The sequence below is a fragment of the Plodia interpunctella genome, chromosome 13, assembly GCF_027563975.2.
Source record: "Plodia interpunctella isolate USDA-ARS_2022_Savannah chromosome 13, ilPloInte3.2, whole genome shotgun sequence".
NCBI lineage: Eukaryota > Metazoa > Arthropoda > Insecta > Lepidoptera > Pyralidae > Plodia > Plodia interpunctella.
The window spans coordinates 6570202-6588111 of NC_071306.1; the positions used below are offsets into that span (position 1 = coordinate 6570202).

Genomic DNA, 17910 nt, shown 5'->3' on the forward strand with positions numbered 1-17910 from the left:
TTATTTTTCAAATCTCTCAGCTTTTTTCTTTATATCCATTCACTATATTTCTTTATATCATACATACATAAAATAAAACTGTAAGTGGGCTATGTATGTGTCTGTACATATGAGATATTAAAGAAAAATAATTATAGGAGGTCTTTATGGGTCTAATAGAAGCCAAATCAATATTTTTTTGAATTTTTGTCTGACTGTATGTTCATTCGCGCATCACGAAAAATCTATTATATAACGGAAGGTAACCTTTAAACCTGGTATAGGTTTCATCGAAATGTTTAGATCCCTAGATATCGATAATAATAAGTTATGAACAGACGCACGAAATAAACGAGCGAAGCTGCGGCTAAAAGCTAGTCTGCCATAAATTAAATATCTATTGGCTTTGTACTACGTTTGTGTAGTATTAATATCTATACTTGTAAGCATTTCATTCCAGTTTGTATTGCACCACAATAATAAATCTCGATCACGAGTCTGTGACATGCGAATTCTTAAAGCAGATCAGTTTATATTTGCTCAGGTGATCAAATTAGCATTTTCATTATACTAGTTACTCAAATAATCGACTTGGTTGTCGTGAATGACTGGTTTTTAATTAGGGTAGCGATAAAAATGGGGTCTTCATATCAACATGTTGCGCCTGATAGCTATATACATTTTGTTCTTATATTTATTTGTGTGTATGTACCCATTCATCAATTTATCTCGTCATATCTAAACAGTTGCTATTAGTCTAATCAGCTGATTTATCTAAACCTTCTCCATTGAAGATACGTGATATGTATCATTTTTTGATAATAGTCAAGTATGTAGATACGGGATGTAGTAAGAAATACTTAACATCCGTCTACTTGTTACAGTGCATTTAGTTCTCTTTTTGGCATCGTAACGGACACCATCACCAATAATGATATACCTCTTGGCAATATGTTGCGCTGTAACAATGGTTACAGTAACATGTGAAACCAGGGTGGCCATAGCCCATTTAGTGGCTGGTGATGTCAAGGGCAGTGTCTGGTTCACGGAGACCGATGTCGGAGTGCGGGTCACGGGAAAAATTGAGGGGCTCGATGCGGGGCTCCACGGGTTCCACATACACGAGCTGGGGGACACCAGCTCCTGCGACGCGGCCGGCAGCCACTTCAACCCCGACGACACCTTCCACGGCGGTCCCGACCACGACCAACGCCACGTCGGAGACCTAGGAAACATACGCTTTAACGAAGACAAAGTTGCCGATATAGACTTTGTGGATCACGTGATTTCGCTCCGCGGACGAAACAACGTTCTGGGACGAACGTTAATATTGCACGCAGAAGAAGATGATTTAGGGTTGGGGGGAGCGGCAGACTCGCTAACAACTGGAAACGCCGGGTCCCGATTGGCCTGCGCTGTTATAGGACTGAGCGCGCCTGTCGACCCTTGGCTTAAACTATTACATCCCAATGAAGAATAAATGAAAATACTATTGATTTATCGGTAAAACGTAGAATTTATTGCTTAAAAATAAATAAATATTAAAATTAAGTTCTGTATTTACAAAATATTATTACTCTTACATAACTAGCTTAACATTGAATGCAATAATGAATTCGTTCGTGGTACAATTAAAGAAAAATTAAACATCTACTCCTTTGAAATTTATAATTTCCTAGGGATTTTCAAATATTTTCATAGAATTGTCATGATTTTAGTACTTAGAAGTTTTTAAGAGATCTATTACTACATTATTTTCTCATTCAGTCTAACGACTCCAGTGGTACTCCTAAGGAAGGTAGCGAGTAATACGCACTTATTAAATACGAAATAAATACACAAACTTAGAACTGCCGGTATTAGCCTATGTTTAGTTGGATGAGACCTGAGGGCTTAGTGTGTTTTTTTTTGGTTAGCAGCTGCGTCTAACGAGTAGACTCGATAGTAAGATGTGAAATGCAAACCCACACTAGCCCTCTAAAGTGATAGCATGTGTTGAGACCTGGTGCGGTCGAATTGTGATCTAGCCAAAGATGTTGGAGACGAGGCTGTTGAAAGAGTTGCTAAGAGAGGCGAAGAGTCCGGGTGGTGGGGGCGGCGGCCGTGCCGGAAGCGGGCCCGGACGGTAGTACGGCCCGCCGTCTATGCGCTGCACACAAAATGTTACTGTTACACGTCAATCTTCCAATCTCAAATTTAGTGTTACACTAAAACTAATTGTAAGTTTTATAGTTACAGTGTTATTATATGTACAGTAAGCTGTACAACAATTAATAAAGAAATGACTAAATATAACAACAATAAGTAAATCAGTAGTTAAGTTCGTTTAAGTGTCTAAAATTAACTGCAAAGTGGAATCCATTTTCTTCCTTATTCATCCATCCATAAAAAAGACCATTGCCCTAACAATAGGGATATGGAAATGGCGGATGATATTGGCATTTTATCATGAATTCTCCTTCATGCTTTATGACGCAAATCGTTAAGCTCGTTAACGAGCTAATTAAGTCAGTGCGGCCACACAACCACAAGTTATAAAAAAATTTACTCTTACCTGCATGTCCAGATGGGTTGAAAGTAATTGTAACATGTTAATCAATTATTAATATCAAGAAATTAGTATAGTCCGTCATACGTCATCCATATTTATAATTTAGCGTTTATCTTTTTTTCTACAACAATACGTATATGCTGGATAGAATACATAGAACTATTGAACACAATCAAAAATATTTATTTAAGTACATTAGACATTTAGATCTCATTTTTAACATATAATACAGATAGCAAAATATAAGTACTCTATAAATTTCCTTTACCATTTACTCTACACTACAATTCTTAAATATCGTACTTACATTAATATAGAACATTTCTATAGTCAAGTAGTTAAGGAGTAACATTTACTTAATCTCAGGCAATAATTAGTCTTGTGGGAACACGAAGGCGTCTTGCGCGGCGAGTGTAGAGGGGCGTGCGGCGGGGGCGGGGGTAGATAGCGCGCGGGACGGGGTGGATCCCGGTCGCCGGGTCGACGATACGTAGCCCTGGGGAGAAACCAGACCACCACACCGTAGACAAGGGACGAAAGAACTATGTACAAGAGAAACCAACAACGTTGATGTTAGAATGTTGTTCAGGTTAGTTAGGTGGTAAAATCGAAGGATTTTATGTGTTGGACAGAGTTCAAACGTTCATGCTGGTATCAGACTATGATCTACTCTTCCCTTCATAAGACTTCATCAGTTTTTAATTCCGGGGTTCAGAAGATTCACGATTTATCAAGGCATAGTCAATTTTACTTATTCACTGAACTCGTTTAAGCATTTCATAAGCAAGCATGTGTATATCATTTAATCGTAAGTGTTAGGTACTATTAATTTCAAGAATATATTAATATGTTTATTTAGTAGGTAGTGTATGTACAAATATGCCTTCTGAACCAGCATTGAGCTCACTGAAAATTAATTATTTACAATAATCTCCATATATCCATGAGGTATTTACAATAAATTCATAGTTACTTTATTCAGTACTAACTTTGGCCGAATGTAATGTCACATTCAGTAACGTTGGATGACTTTCTATTACGATAAACTCCACTTCTTGAGGCAAATATCCGTCGGCAGATACCTGAAATTGAATAATAGGTAGCCTTCAAATTTCTATAGTATGTGCCTATTTAAAAAAAAAAGCTAGCTATCATGGTTCTTATCTTTATAATAGTAACACTTGATCAAGTTTGTATGTTATAAAAATCCTAAACAGTGCTGTTGCGTGCAATACGGAGTGGTGGGTGTCGTCGCGTGGGAATCCACTCAGCCATCTAGTTCTTCCCTTGCTTGCCTATACTTTTGCACAGCAGCGGGATATGAGAGAACTTAGTGTGGGTTTGCAAATCACATCACTATCCAGTCGATTCGCAATGAGACGTACTAACCAATCACAGAGCGGCTTTGTGATGCGACCGCGACCGACTGTAGTCTGCGTCTCACTGCAATGTAGTCTGGATTAGGATCTTACGTCAAGTCGGTAGGTCCCCGGCAACAGGATCCGCCAGAACTCGCCATACTTGGTGGTGTGGTAGGTGACGTCACGGCCCTTGATGCGGATGGCCGCGCGCTCCACAGGGTTCCCGTTCTCGTCCATCACGAACCCGTGTGCCCCGCGGTGTGCCTCCGCCAGGAACTTTATCAGTGACTGCAAATAAAACAATAATATTATTTTATTCCACATCATAGTCCATATCCAGATTATCTTAACAATATTATTCAGTCACTAGCTGCCTGCCCCGGCTTAAATGAAGTTTTCCGGCTTAATTTAATATATATTTATTAATTTACTTAATATATTTATTTTTTCGAACGGTGAAAGCCTCATCTAAATCTGTACTAAGATTTAGGGAGTTAAATGCATTAGATACTTCGTATATATGGATGGATAGAGGTCTGACGCGCGACTCGACCGCTTGAGGAACTCTCGTACGGCAACGTCTTACGTAGACCGACAAGTGGAACAGAAAAACTGGATCGCATACAATATAATACTTAGTTAATATACGTAAATGACGTGCGTACTCCTGAGGTCACTAAATAAATACGCAGTCTGATGCTATGTTGCTGATGTATTTTATAATTTTAAGTCTTAGATTAACCTATACAAGTACCTAGGTACTTTGGAATTCACGATACCATACTCTTAAGATAACGAACCTTTCTCGTCTTATCATTTATTTTGATAAGATCTTTCACGCTACACATACACTACACCTGAATACTCGTATATATTTATTTAGCTTTTAGTAGCCGGATAGTGTTGTAGTGATTTTCCGCCTCTAAAATGTTTTCCCGATGGTTATTCAGTTTGATCGCGCTTAGTTTCTCAATTCAAATTAACGCCCAACCGAAAGCGGCCGTCGCTCACCTCGTAACTGGAAATATTACCGGCAGGATTCAATTTATGGAAGTAGATGGAGGGGTCCAAGTCACGGGGAACATAACCGGATTGGAGGTGGGAAACTACGGGTTTCACATACACGAGTTGGGTGACATAACTACATGTGATACGACCGGTGCGCACTTCAACCCTGACGACACCGACCACGGCGGGCAGAATCATACCACGCGCCACGTGGGAGATTTAGGGAACGTGGAGTTTGTGGGAGGTGAGATTCCGGTCGCTACGGTGAACATTTTGGACCCGTTGATAAGTTTGACGGGTCGGAACAGCATCTTGGGCCGGGCGCTGGTGCTGCACGAACGCGAGGATGACCTGGGCCAGGGCGGGCACGAGCTGTCGCTGAGCACGGGCAATGCGGGCGCGCGCGTGGCCTGCGCCGTCATCGGCATCCTCACGCCTGAGGAACCTTGGAACGCAGCTGGTATTGGTGCGCCCTCGCTATATGTGCTTTTTACGGTCGTGTTCCTTGCAATTAAGGATTTCATGCATTGAGTGAGATAGATTAATTTTAGGATGTCTTTTGTACGCATTTTAAAGTGACGCCTTTAAATGATTAATATTTGTATAGTCAAATAATAAATAATAAATTATTAGACATTTTTCTGATACTTTTATTTAGGTAATACGTAACACAGACTTTTTACAGCAAAAAAAAACAAAGGCTTCCAATTCAAACCAAAAAACAATAAAGAGTTTAAAGACCTCAGAACAATGACATACAGAGTTGAAAACAAAGTAAGGCATGTAGTACTACCTAACCTACTGCTGCTACCTAACCTACTGTGGTGATAAGCTAAAGAACTTCTATATTTCTTGACCTCTATCCACGCAGTAGGTTGCACATGTCTTTGTTATGTGTAAGTCGGTTTATTTCTTTTTTTTTTATTTCCCTTCTTTCCATAAGCATACATGAACATCGCGGAATGATTAACATAAAAAATTAGACAAATTTATTGTGTGAACATAATTGAAAACACATGAAGCAAAAAGTTTATTAGTGGTTAACCTTGCATTATTGCGTAGTTCATTATATAGTCATATAAATTCAATCATTACCAATCAATATAGATTACTGATAAATTAAGATAACTGTTAAGCTATTATTATAATAGATGTCTAGGACAGATTTGATAACGATAAAATTTAATTTAAGTCAGCTATTCAGAATTGTGTATGCGTTAATTACTTATGTGAATTTTTTCTCTTTCTGCGACAATATTGTAAAAAATCCTCTCAAAAGGAAATTCATATTGAATACGTGCCTATTGAGAGGAATTTTTACAATATTGTCGCAAAAAGAGGAATTCAATTTAAAAATATACATGTAGTTAAGTTTTTATCTTTCTTTCTATAAATAAATGATTAAGTAGTACGTTTACCCGTATGATCAAGATTTTTCAGCGTGCGATCAAGATTTTTCAGGAGGTGTCGTGGTAAAAAATATCGTATATGTTATTATTTACCAAGCTTTTATTTAATTTGCTCTGTATGAAGTAGATAATATCTTCAACCAATTGAGCTGAATTATTGTACACACGTTTAGTTTGGAGGACAATACATTATTACCTGATGTTGCACGCGGCTCTCGAAGAGGGAACTCCTCAATGGTTTACTTCACGGTCATGATTTTATTGTCACGCATTGAATGCAATAAAATATTTCTGACAATAAAAGAATGAGTTAAACATTTCATTTTTGTAAAAATCTAGTTTACTATTTATTTATATCCAGAATTAAAGTGAGTACATGCACATAGTGGTAAGTATGTGTAGTTGTAGGTACCTCCTTATTGTCGAGCCAGTACTTGCGCAGCTCGTGCGCGGGCGGGTACTTGCAGCACGAGATCTCCAGCGTGATCTCCATGCAGCCGTGCCACAGGTAGTTGTAGTCCTGCATACCACCTGACAATCACATACACGAATACGTATTATGTTATTGGACAACTCGTCACAGGTCTCTTGCATGTCTCAGCCACGTGTAAAAATCATTGCGTAATCCAATGAAACTATTTTTTTTTTGTGAATTAAATGTTTTTAATTAAGCTTTTTGTAATATAGTGTCTGTGTCTATAAAATAGCTGCCGGTTCTTTATGCGTTAGAAATAAAATTTTTGAGATTAATGAGTTTACGTAGCTGACATAGGTACTTCCAGTGGCACTACAAGTAGAAAATAAAAACAAATAAAAAATATGTCTAATTAAACTAAAAAAGGGAAATCCAGGACGATGTTAGGGCCCGTTTCCGGTTAAAAAGGGCTAACTGGCAAATAACTTCGGGCAAAGCGGTGACAGAGCCTGTTAGGTTCTAAACACATGATATTCATGTAGTTCATAAACATGTAGTTCGATGTACCTGTGAGTGGGTACCAGGCGGCACCATTAGTGATGCCGTTCTCGAACCTGGTGGAGCCGGACTTGCAGGAGACGCCGCGGGCCATCTTCTCGTGGTTGCGGGAGTACACCAGCGCCAGGTGGCGGAACACGTCGTCGTCGGGGGCGATGGACGGCGAGTGCGCGTAGCTTTGGAACACTGCGTTCAGGGGATATGTTGGGCAAATATTTATTAGATTTTTTGTAGACAATTAAAATGTACATTTAACCTATTTATTTAACTTTTTTACAAAAACATGTAACAGGGGGACTTAAAGCCTAAAGCTTTTTCTACCAGTCATCCAAAAAATACGTATTTATACATGTACACACATTCACACGAAAATGTTAGTTGTCCCCATGCCTATCTGTTGCAAGTTAGGATGGACTGGACTCGTTACCTTATTTCCTCATCGGCTGCAATAAAATGACAGTTGATGTCTTTTCTATAATTTCGAGTTAGTATAATTTATAATTTATATACAAAATAAAAATACTTTACCCGAGCAAAGAACCGAAGACCGACAAATTCCTTTAGTTGGAAGCATAAAATAAATGAAAAGACATTTAGAAACAATATTAAAATTGCCGGTGCACAACAAATTTAATAAAAAAAGATAATAACAGCATGAAACGATGTTTCGCATGAAAATCCTAAAATTGCTATGAATACAACATGATAGACTTTAGCATGTATAACGTTTGGATGGATAAGAAAATTGGATACCTACTAGCATTGGGGGTGTTGTCGAAGGGGTAAGAGGCAACGAGGGCGCCCCCGTGCAGCGACCCGGAGACCACAAACTGGATCTTGCTGATCCACTCCTTGACCGCCTCTGTCTCGGGCTGCGGCTGCTTCGTGTTGGACTTGAAGTAGTCGGGGAAGTTGCGGTTCAGGTCGTAACGACGCGAGTTGTATCTGTAATGCGTAGGTATATGGGAAACAATTATATATAAAAAAACATCATAAGCTCTTCTGCCACGATAGGGAACACTAATGATTATTTTTTGCCATTTCTTCTCGTAAGTCGTTTCGAAATGCAATTAAAAGTTTGTAGCTTTGATAAATATTATTTAATTTAGAATATGAGGTAAAAAGTGCCAGTGAAGGTGTGATTTCTGAATAAATGCTTTGAATTTGATTATTAGATACTTAGACTATATAGATTTATGATTAGGTTAGGAGGTATGATTATACTTGTCAACCTTGTCAAATAATTGCTATATTTACGTAACGAAATTCGTCATTTTTAGGCCAATAATGTTACGGCATTTTTGACGATATTATTGGATCACGCATGCCACGTTCTGTTTGTCTAGTAACAAAGTTGTGATTTGTATTTAATACGGACTGAGTTTTTTTTTTGTATTTACCTTCAATGATATTAAAATATTGAATTTTGTATAATAAGTGATTTGGTTAAAATCATTTTGAAGGTTATTCCGAAGTCTTTATTTTAATTCCTTCAAAATAAAGGCTTATGTACCACTGGATAACTGTACAATATATCTGTATAATATATAGATGATGTATTTAAGTCAGCGCCGCGCCTTTGTAAACACCCTGCACGATTAATGTCTACTTGAACACACCATTGTTAGTTTAGTTCCTATCTATAGTAATTATGAAAGATATTATTTTATGACACATTTAACTTTATGTGCAGATAGAAAAGGGCAACGAACAGTCTATTGTAAATGTTATTAGGTACTTGTAATAACTATGCCGCAGCCGCCATTTGTTTTTTTTACCATAAATACTTTATTTACTTTTGTTGTCAAATAATTTTTGAGAAGTTATTGTTGAATTCAAACACAAACCTGCCAAAAACGGTGTCACATTGACCTTCCTTAGAGATGGAGAAACCGTCAGGGTTCATGGAGGGCATCAGGTGGATCCTCGTGTTGTCCAGCAACCATTTGATGTACGGGTCCGTGTTGTATGACGTCACTAAATACTGAAAATTTATCAGAATTGTGAGGGTGTGTAGGCATTTTCACGTCGTCGATAGGAATTGTATACCTTGGGACCTCAGTAAGTACGTAGAATAAAATTTCGAATGTTAAACAGGTATTCTTAGAAAACTCAGGTATATTTCATAATACAGGTAAGTAGGTATATATCGTGTGATGTAAGCTGGATAGCGCCTCGGCATCTATTTAGGTCACGGTCAATTTATATGATTGTTTGGCAGATTGTATGTTTGCCCCAGTCGTTTGCTTATAAACATTCCGAAACTCTTCGGCTATCCTGTAAATTTACGTATATGTAGTAAAAGTACGTCTAATGCAGCATATTTCAATTCAAGAGCAATTAATTAAGAAACAATAGGAACGCAGTATATATAATACTACTGAACTAACGTATGTAAAAATCGTAAACAGGAAAGTATGAATGGTTTATATTCAGACAGACATTATAATGTCTCACTCAGGTCAGAGGTGAGTTGAAGCAGTTTTCCCGCATTTTCACTCTACGCGCTGTGCACGGCGCGTGTTTATTAGTTGGCAACAACTTTAATTTCCGATGTTTACTACTACTCGTACTAGCAAAAGTGTAGGACGTGATTGTATAAGTAATTATCTAACAGGAACAACTGTTGTATGTGAAATTTCATGAACTTGTCATGGAGTTTTCACATGTACAGGGATAAAATTAGCACATGATAGAAAAATAGCGTAGAAAAAATGTGCCCTATGCGCAGTGGGCAGCAAAATACTGTGAGGGCGATGATCAGCGATGGTGGGTGGACGGACCTGGGGATCTACTTCTACTTCGACTTCACTAATTGGACTATCTACTTTAACGCATTATATGTGCCCTACTACATGTTTCCTAATGCACGAGTTTGGGCTAGATAGCAAATGGATCACAGGATGATAATCAGAGATGGTGGGTTGACTGACCTACAATGGGTAGAAAAAGACTGTGAGGTTGGTGTGAAGAGAAGGAGTGAACTAACCTGTATGAGATGCAGCAGCAGCTCCCTGCCTACAGCTTCGTTTCCGTGGATGTTAGCCACGTACTTGACATCAGGCTTCCCGATCATGTGCTCGTACGGCGACGCCGACACCACCATCACCCATAAATCGCGACCTTTAATAAAAATAAAATCTAGTACCTACAGACATAGAAGGTAATTGCCTAGATGACCATTGTAGTCATGTAGATAACAAAGGCTGAATAAAAAGTTGTGCAAGGTGATTACGATTTTATGTAATTTTATGGGTCATCCTAGTCATTATTTATAAACACGCAGTTATCTAGTGTGAATGTTTTGAAATCGATGGGATAACTAAGTACCTATGTGTTACGTGTATGAAACTGCTTAGTACATAAATTAAAAATACAAATAAAATACTGAGCTATTTAAAAACTAAACTAAAATCTAACTTGAAATATCCGGAAAAAATATCTACTAAAACTTTGTTGATAAAAGCTATAAAACATTGATATAAATTAATTTGTAGCTAATTCTAACTAATTCTAACAAACTTATTTCATTACGAACTTTAAAAAAAAGTAAAGTTAATATTAATAAAAGTGTATCCAATAGGCATAAGTATGTCGCCCGAAATCGAGCTAATCAGGTACACAAGATAATTTACCTTGCACAGACTTGCCGATGGAGTAGAGAGCGGTGAGCGCGGGGTACTGCGCGGAGACGGCGCGCAGGTACCTGGTGAGCTGCTCGTGGTCGTGGTAACGGAACTCCAGCTCCGTGCCGCCGCTTGCGCGTGATTCTGCCTCTCCGATGTTCGTAGTGTCTTCCACTGGGTACCAGCAGAAATTTCTTGTAAACAGGTTTATTGAACCACCGCTTCATATTTGAGAGCTCTTGTCGGTGCCATTACGTGGATATAACACACACACGCAACAACTTATTTAGTAAGTAAATAAGTATAAATAAAAAAACAAAAAAGAATTTAACTGACGGGATTTAATAAAATCTTAAAATAAATTGTAAAAAAAGAAAGAATATAAAAAAAACAAGTTGATAAGGCTGTTTGGAAAATACATCTGAGGTCATCCCAAACCGGATGGCTAAGATATTTTGAGCAGTCAGATTTAGAAAACAATAATAAGTGTAAACCAGACAATACCCAACATAACAAGATGACTAGTTTCTTTTGTAAAATATCATCTGGCGTGGATAATAAGATGTCATGTAGATAATAAATTACTTTCTGTGAAAAATAACTAAGTCCACCTCGTATAAGTTTATAACATAGTTATGTATATATAATTCAGAAGGCCTTCTTAGAATATATTTTTTAATAAATAATGAAATAAAAATCATATATTTCAGACGTTTCAGGACCATATACCTAGGTAGATATATTACTTAAATTAAATTTAAATAAAAAAAGCAAATTTAAAAAGTCACACGTAAGTAAATTATAAAATATATTTGAATTTGAAATTTCATTTTAGATGATGACTGAGGTCATGAGGTGACGCCACAGCTGGTTGGAGCAAGGAGTGACTTTGCAATTGCATCGCATTAGCTAGTGCTTTATTACATAAGTATACTCACCGATGCTGTAACCTGCATCGGCAGCCTGCGAGAACGTGGACCCCAGACAGGTCAACAGCAGGACCACGCTGACGGTGCTTGTCACGGAACTTGCGGCCATCTGGAACAAAAAATATTTCAATTTCTCTTATCTATACTTCCTTACTTCATACCGATAATATAAAGAGAAAATATTTGTATTTTTGTTTATCAATCATCAATACATATAATAAACTCGAAGAAAGGACAAATTTGTACATTGGATATTTTTTTTTTAATTCTTCATGGAATATACTTAGTTACTGATATAGATGACGAAAATATAGTTTTGGAAATTTTTGTCTGTCTGTCTGTCTGTCTGTCTGACTGTCTGTTTGTTTGTCTGTCTACTGACCGATTCTATATATATATATATATATATATATATATATATAAAGGTAAATGGTCAGCTTCCCGTAGGATAATTGAAAAACTAATTATTAATCAAAAATGCCTCGGAGTCCCGGGTTAACATCTTACAGACATTTCATCCCGGAAAATGCTCAGGTTCCCGTAAGATAATTGAAAAACTAATTATGAATCAAAAATGCCCCGGAATCCCGGGTTAACATCTTAATAGACATTTCATCCCGGAAAATGAGGAGGGTCCTGTAGGAAAATAAAAATAAAATAACAATCCACGTAGCCGATTTACTTTAAAATTTTGTAGAAAAGTGTAAACAGAATATAAACTTTTTTTTTTATCGATGAAAGTCTGATATAGATATAATTAGAAGGGAAACGGGGAAGGGAAAGGAAAAGGGAAACGGAATGGGACACATTAAAAATATGATGGCACAATATGTTGGAAACGGTACGGGGGGAGGATATCTACACATTACATAGCAGGAAGCGGGATTGGACAAGTTTGCGGGACGAGACACGCAGCGGGAAACAGGAAATTGAACTAAAGATGAGAGAAAATTTGAATTTGAATCATATAATATAGTCTTAAAGAATACGCGATAAAAACAATTACTGAGATTTTTCTATGAAATTCACGCGGGCGAAGCCGCAGGCAAAAGTTAGTAATAAATAAACTGCAAGAGATAGACGAAACATTCAGGAGTAACATATCTACTTTTTTATTATCGTTTTATTCGAGCGCTGCCGGGGCGGCCGCCTAGTACTATAACAATTTTATTGTCGAAATATCAAAATCGATAGCTTGACTGCTACAATGCAGCCTCGTGGTCACTCCGTTTTGTTACACCAGTATGACTATCGCATATCAAACCTAAAGATAAGTACTAATTTTCATGAGTTTCCGAATCATCCTAAACTTAGGTAAATTCCAAGTTGACTAAAGTAAAATAAAGAGCTTAAAAAATAAGTCATATAAAGCGTCTATGGTAATAATTTATATTATGTTTTCATTGAGTAATGCATTATTTTATTAGTCTATATAAATTCGTAATTATACGTCATTATTTATTTGCTCTACGAAGTCACGACTACGACATGTTCAACTCGAAGAAGCTACGCTACGCCTATAAATAGAAATTGCTACAAATGGCAACGCTACGAATGCTACGAGTGCTACGACGAGTGCTCCATTTTTTTAATTGTGCTACGATGTATTAGAATCGAAGCTACGTGGTGCTATGATTTTGACGGGCTTTAAATTGTTTTACTTTTATTACTTTCATAAAAATGCACACTGTACCAAAGTATTTATTAATTTAAACTAATATTTTAGGTTATACTTCTATGTAACCCATTAATGTATTTTTTTTGTACGAAATGTTTGTTTGAATAAAAAAAACTACTGGACTAAGGCATCCCCTTCCTTCTTCAAAAACTCTATCTGCAGTATGCTGCCACCCCTGCATCTATATATTATTGTTACCATACTGTTTTAAAGATAAAAATGTGGCTATTTCACACATCCATATTAAACTTTGGACACTTGGCAAACGTTAACTAGACCGAAACACAGCGTGAAACCATCCTCGGCAGATCGCCAATACGGATACAAGATAGAAGTCTTTAAATTGAGTCTCTTGAATTTTACCTTGCAATTAAATAAATAAAATGCAACTTTGCACCAATATATATCATATGATATATATATGAAATTACAAGTAAATATAAAACGGTATGTAAACTCGACATGCCATGCGCATTATGCCGTGCGCCACTTGTTAATTGATTCTTTCTTTTTCGCTTTCGTCAATTGGATGCACCACGCATCGTGGCTGGTCGTATGCTGGGGCTTTCTTTTTTTCAATGTTAGTCGATGCGCAGGCGCAGGCGCGGCGTGCTCCACACGCGCTCCACACAGCGCCGCCGTGCCGAGCTCGGAGGTCACTGGGTCACTGGACCACAACTAAATGTCACATCAGGAATGCATACGCGCCATACAAAGTGGCCTTTTAGGTACACATTGCATATTATTACTAACACATTTACATGCCGAATGGATTTTTATACAGCTTGAATGATACTACGATATATCAATTTGTAGTATCTTAATTTTGTATCCGCTCCGAATAGTAATATAGCAATTTTACAAATGGAATATGCAAGTGCACAAGTAAACACTGCATTCAACATGGACATTATATTATGGATGTATTATCCATGTTGCATATGTTCACGGTATCACGTTCACCATATTGGCTTTAAGTGGCTCTAATATAATACGAGGAAAATATTAACATAAAACTCATGATATTTGCGGTGTTTCCTCTAATAACTAAGCTTACAATAATACAAACTTGTAATCAAGACAAGTTTGTATTATTGTAAGCTTAGTTATCAACGTAGATATCGGTGGGTTTTCCGCTTGGATACTCATATAAAAAGTTTTAGGGACGAAGGTCCGAGCAAAATGTTGTATTGAAACTTTCTGACACACTTTACGGGCCACTATCTAGTTTAACTGAATGGAATCTAAGCCACATAGGTAGGTATTTCTGTTAATTTATACTGACCGTTACATCAAAAAATTTCGCTAATTTATAGCGTCGTTTTAAATATTTTACCGTTTCCTTCATTCTAGGCTATTTTAACAACACCCCCATTAGTTCGATTACATGATATTCATAATACGTTCTTATCAATACATATAATAAAACAGTAGAAAAAAAATCCTGTACATTGAATAAATTTACATAAAAATAAGGCGATAGAGTCACAGCTACAGAGTAAGAATTTGAAAAAAAAAACTGTCTGTATATCTGTATGCCTGTCTGTTTGTCTGTTTGTCTGTTTGTACACGCTAATCTTCGGAACTACTGGACAGATTTGAATGAAACTATTTTTGTTATATAGCGATTAAACCTGAGCAACATATAGGGTATAAATTATTGTGAAAACTGGAACACCTGATGGAGAACAATGATGGTACAGCTAAACTAAAGGAAATAGTGAAATGACGCCTTAACAAAAGTTATTCAGCCTGATGAGCATTTTCTGTTGAGATATAAAAATCGAAGATCTGGAACACCTGATGTAGACCTATGATGGTACAGCTAAACTATAGGGGATATAGAAATGACGACTTAATAAAAATTGTTCAGTCTGATGAGAATTTTATGTTAAGATATAAAAATAAAAAATCTGGAACACCTGATGTAGACCCATGATGGTGCAGCTAAACTATGGGAATATAGAAATGACTACTTAACAAAAATTGTTCAGTCTGATGAGCATTTTCTATTGAGATATAAAAATCGAAGATCTGGAACACCTGATGTAAACCTATGATGGTACAGCTAAACTATAGGGAATATAGAAATGACGCTCTAATAGAAGTTGTTCAGTCTGATGAGCATTTTCTGTTGAGGTATAAAAATCGAAGATCTGGAACACCTGATGTAGACCTATGATGGTACAGCTAAACTATAGGAAACATAGAAATGACACTCTCACAAAAGTTGTTCAGTCTGATGAGCATTTTCCCCATGACACGGTTGTGCCATGGTTTTAATAGTGTCCCGTGTAGAGACTATTCTAACAAGCGATTATGGGTAGCGTATCGTAGGTATGTAAATAATAGAGATTATTTATATTTGTAGCTAGGTATATCCGTCTAAAAGACAGTAATGTAATAGTTATCTATTACATCATTCATAGTTAATTTCCCAGGCGAATTCAAGCCTGGCTGGCGTTGGTAACAATGCCTTGGGAACATCTTAACAATAGTTAAGAATAAGAAGACAGTTGTTTTACTAAAAACCGTTTTCACGCAAGTTTTGTAAAAAAAATGTTACATGAGTGGAAAGGTTATAAAACAGATCTGCACATAATGATGATTGATCACTCTTAACACGATAATAATATTGGATACAATATGGCTCGATCCAGATTAATAGCTTTTTGTTTGTTTAGTAATTTTATTTGTTTATATTTATTGTCGAATAAATTATTTTCTATTCTATAACAGATTTTTTCTGATTTTGATTTCAATGATTATAGATTTTCGATTAGACGGCGTTTTATAAATTTGACCAAATTATTCTTTTATCTATGAGTTTGACGAATATGCCTGTTTTTGAGGCTATCAAATAAATAGATATTGATCTAGTTTTTTTTTGGTTGAAAGTTGTGTTCTTATTATGGCAGAAACACTTTTTAAACAGAAAATCGGGATTTTATAATAGTACCTATATTACATACTTTGTTGAAATTGGTACATGATGAACGTACTCCAATCCGAGTCCCGCCAATTTCTATTCCAATTCCAGATTGTAAACATAAGGTTAGTACGAGACAGGTAACTGGATGACAAGTATTCTAGTGTAGCACAGTTTGTGTGTGAGCTTTCCTTCCGCTGCGAGCTGTGGCATTGGCACATTGACCTTATTAGCGTGGTCCCGCTAAACGCTGCTCACTTTCATTTTCAAACCAGAAAAACACATTAACCAAACCTCAGAATTAATTATTAAAATAGAAAGAAATACTTATATAGTTTTAAATAATATTTAGGCAGTAAATTACTACAATCGCAACTACCTCGTAAGTAGGATACTTTGCGAGAAACCGAGAGCCAAATTTGTCTTTTCCTTTTTTTGCCGAGTTGTTTTCAAGATTTTATTGAAGTATATAATGTATTCTTTTAATCGGTATAATGTAAATTTCAGTATTTTATGTTAAACCCTAAAGAAGTACAATTTTGAACACTGAATCAAATTTTTCAAATTATACTTAGCATAATTCAGGTACAAAAATATATATTATATTCTAATTAAAAAATTACAATTGTGGCTTCTCCTAGGCCTATATATATATGTTGAATATATTCTATAACATATGTGGAGATATTTATGTGATTATTATCACATATTGCTATTGCAAATAGTTATAATTTATGAGAATATAAGTAAACAAGAAAAACTGTGAAAAAAAATGAGATGCTTCAAAGGGTCCTTACATCAATGGATCAGATAATTTATCGATAAAATGCACTCCATCAACAAACAATGCAGCGCTTTTTGTCATAAGAAAGTTGGCGACGGTCGTGATTTGAATAGGTATGCTGTGTATCTTGATCAGTTGGTATGCATAGATGAAAGTAGCTTAACTGTTTACTTCTAATTGGTAAATGGATTAAATACTTTAATTATAGACATAAACTTATTTATACGTTTGCCAGTGAATGTAACGTTTCATAAACCGTTAGATTAATTGGTCAAATTAATCTATTTATTATCCAAGCTATAGTTTAGGACATAGTTATCGGAACCTTTGACATAACTTATCTAATTCAAGTGCAAAGTCTTATCCGCATATTTATTAATCAGCTGGATTCTGATTATAAATATTAATTCAACTTAAAACATTTTCAGGAAAAACACATAAATTTAAAAGTTTCATGAACTAGGAAATAAATTATCCATACCTTGGAATATTTGAGTGAAATCCTGTTCTAAGTGAAGAACAAACTTTGAGATGTCATTTATAACACTTCGATCTTTGTTCTCGAGAGAGTAAAATATCGGTGCACAGTGGTGAGCAGCGGACGGGCCGTGCTCGACTGCCGGCGCCGACCGTGCCGCCGTGAGAGCACGCCGGCATCTGCGTCATCCGACAACTCGCACAAC

At 36.5% G+C, this 17910-nt stretch overlaps 3 protein-coding genes across 7 annotated transcripts; 2 read left to right on the forward strand and 1 right to left on the reverse strand.

Annotated features, from left to right (window-relative positions):
- Window positions 1–866: 866 nt before the first annotated feature.
- LOC128674661 (superoxide dismutase [Cu-Zn] B-like) lies at window positions 867–1530 on the forward strand. The gene has a single exon (XM_053753398.2). The coding sequence runs from the start codon at window positions 911–913 to the stop codon at window positions 1457–1459; it is 549 nt and encodes a 182-aa protein (XP_053609373.1). The 5' UTR covers window positions 867–910; the 3' UTR covers window positions 1460–1530.
- Window positions 1476–17888, reverse strand: LOC128674659 (uncharacterized protein). 5 transcript variants are annotated; one of them, XM_053753396.2, is made up of 13 exons: window positions 17709–17850; window positions 11846–11945; window positions 10917–11081; window positions 10271–10404; window positions 9129–9265; window positions 8039–8226; window positions 7810–7839; window positions 7291–7467; window positions 6721–6839; window positions 4003–4179; window positions 3520–3612; window positions 2887–3026; window positions 1476–2128 (listed from the first exon to the last, which is right to left on the reverse strand). In XM_053753396.2, the coding sequence occupies exons 2-12, from the start codon at window positions 11943–11945 to the stop codon at window positions 2904–2906; spliced, it is 1443 nt and encodes a 480-aa protein (XP_053609371.1). In that variant the 5' UTR covers window positions 17709–17850; the 3' UTR covers window positions 1476–2128; window positions 2887–2903. The 5 variants fall into 5 exon arrangements, with proteins under 5 accessions (XP_053609371.1, XP_053609366.1, XP_064292398.1 ...); XM_053753391.2 differs by having other exon boundaries at window positions 2887–3072; XM_064436328.1 differs by lacking the exon at window positions 7810–7839 and having other exon boundaries at window positions 2887–3072; window positions 17709–17888.
- On the forward strand, window positions 4672–5537 carry LOC128674660 (uncharacterized). Its single transcript, XM_053753397.2, has one exon. The coding sequence runs from the start codon at window positions 4819–4821 to the stop codon at window positions 5428–5430; it is 612 nt and encodes a 203-aa protein (XP_053609372.1). The 5' UTR covers window positions 4672–4818; the 3' UTR covers window positions 5431–5537.
- Window positions 17889–17910: the final 22 nt, after the last annotated feature.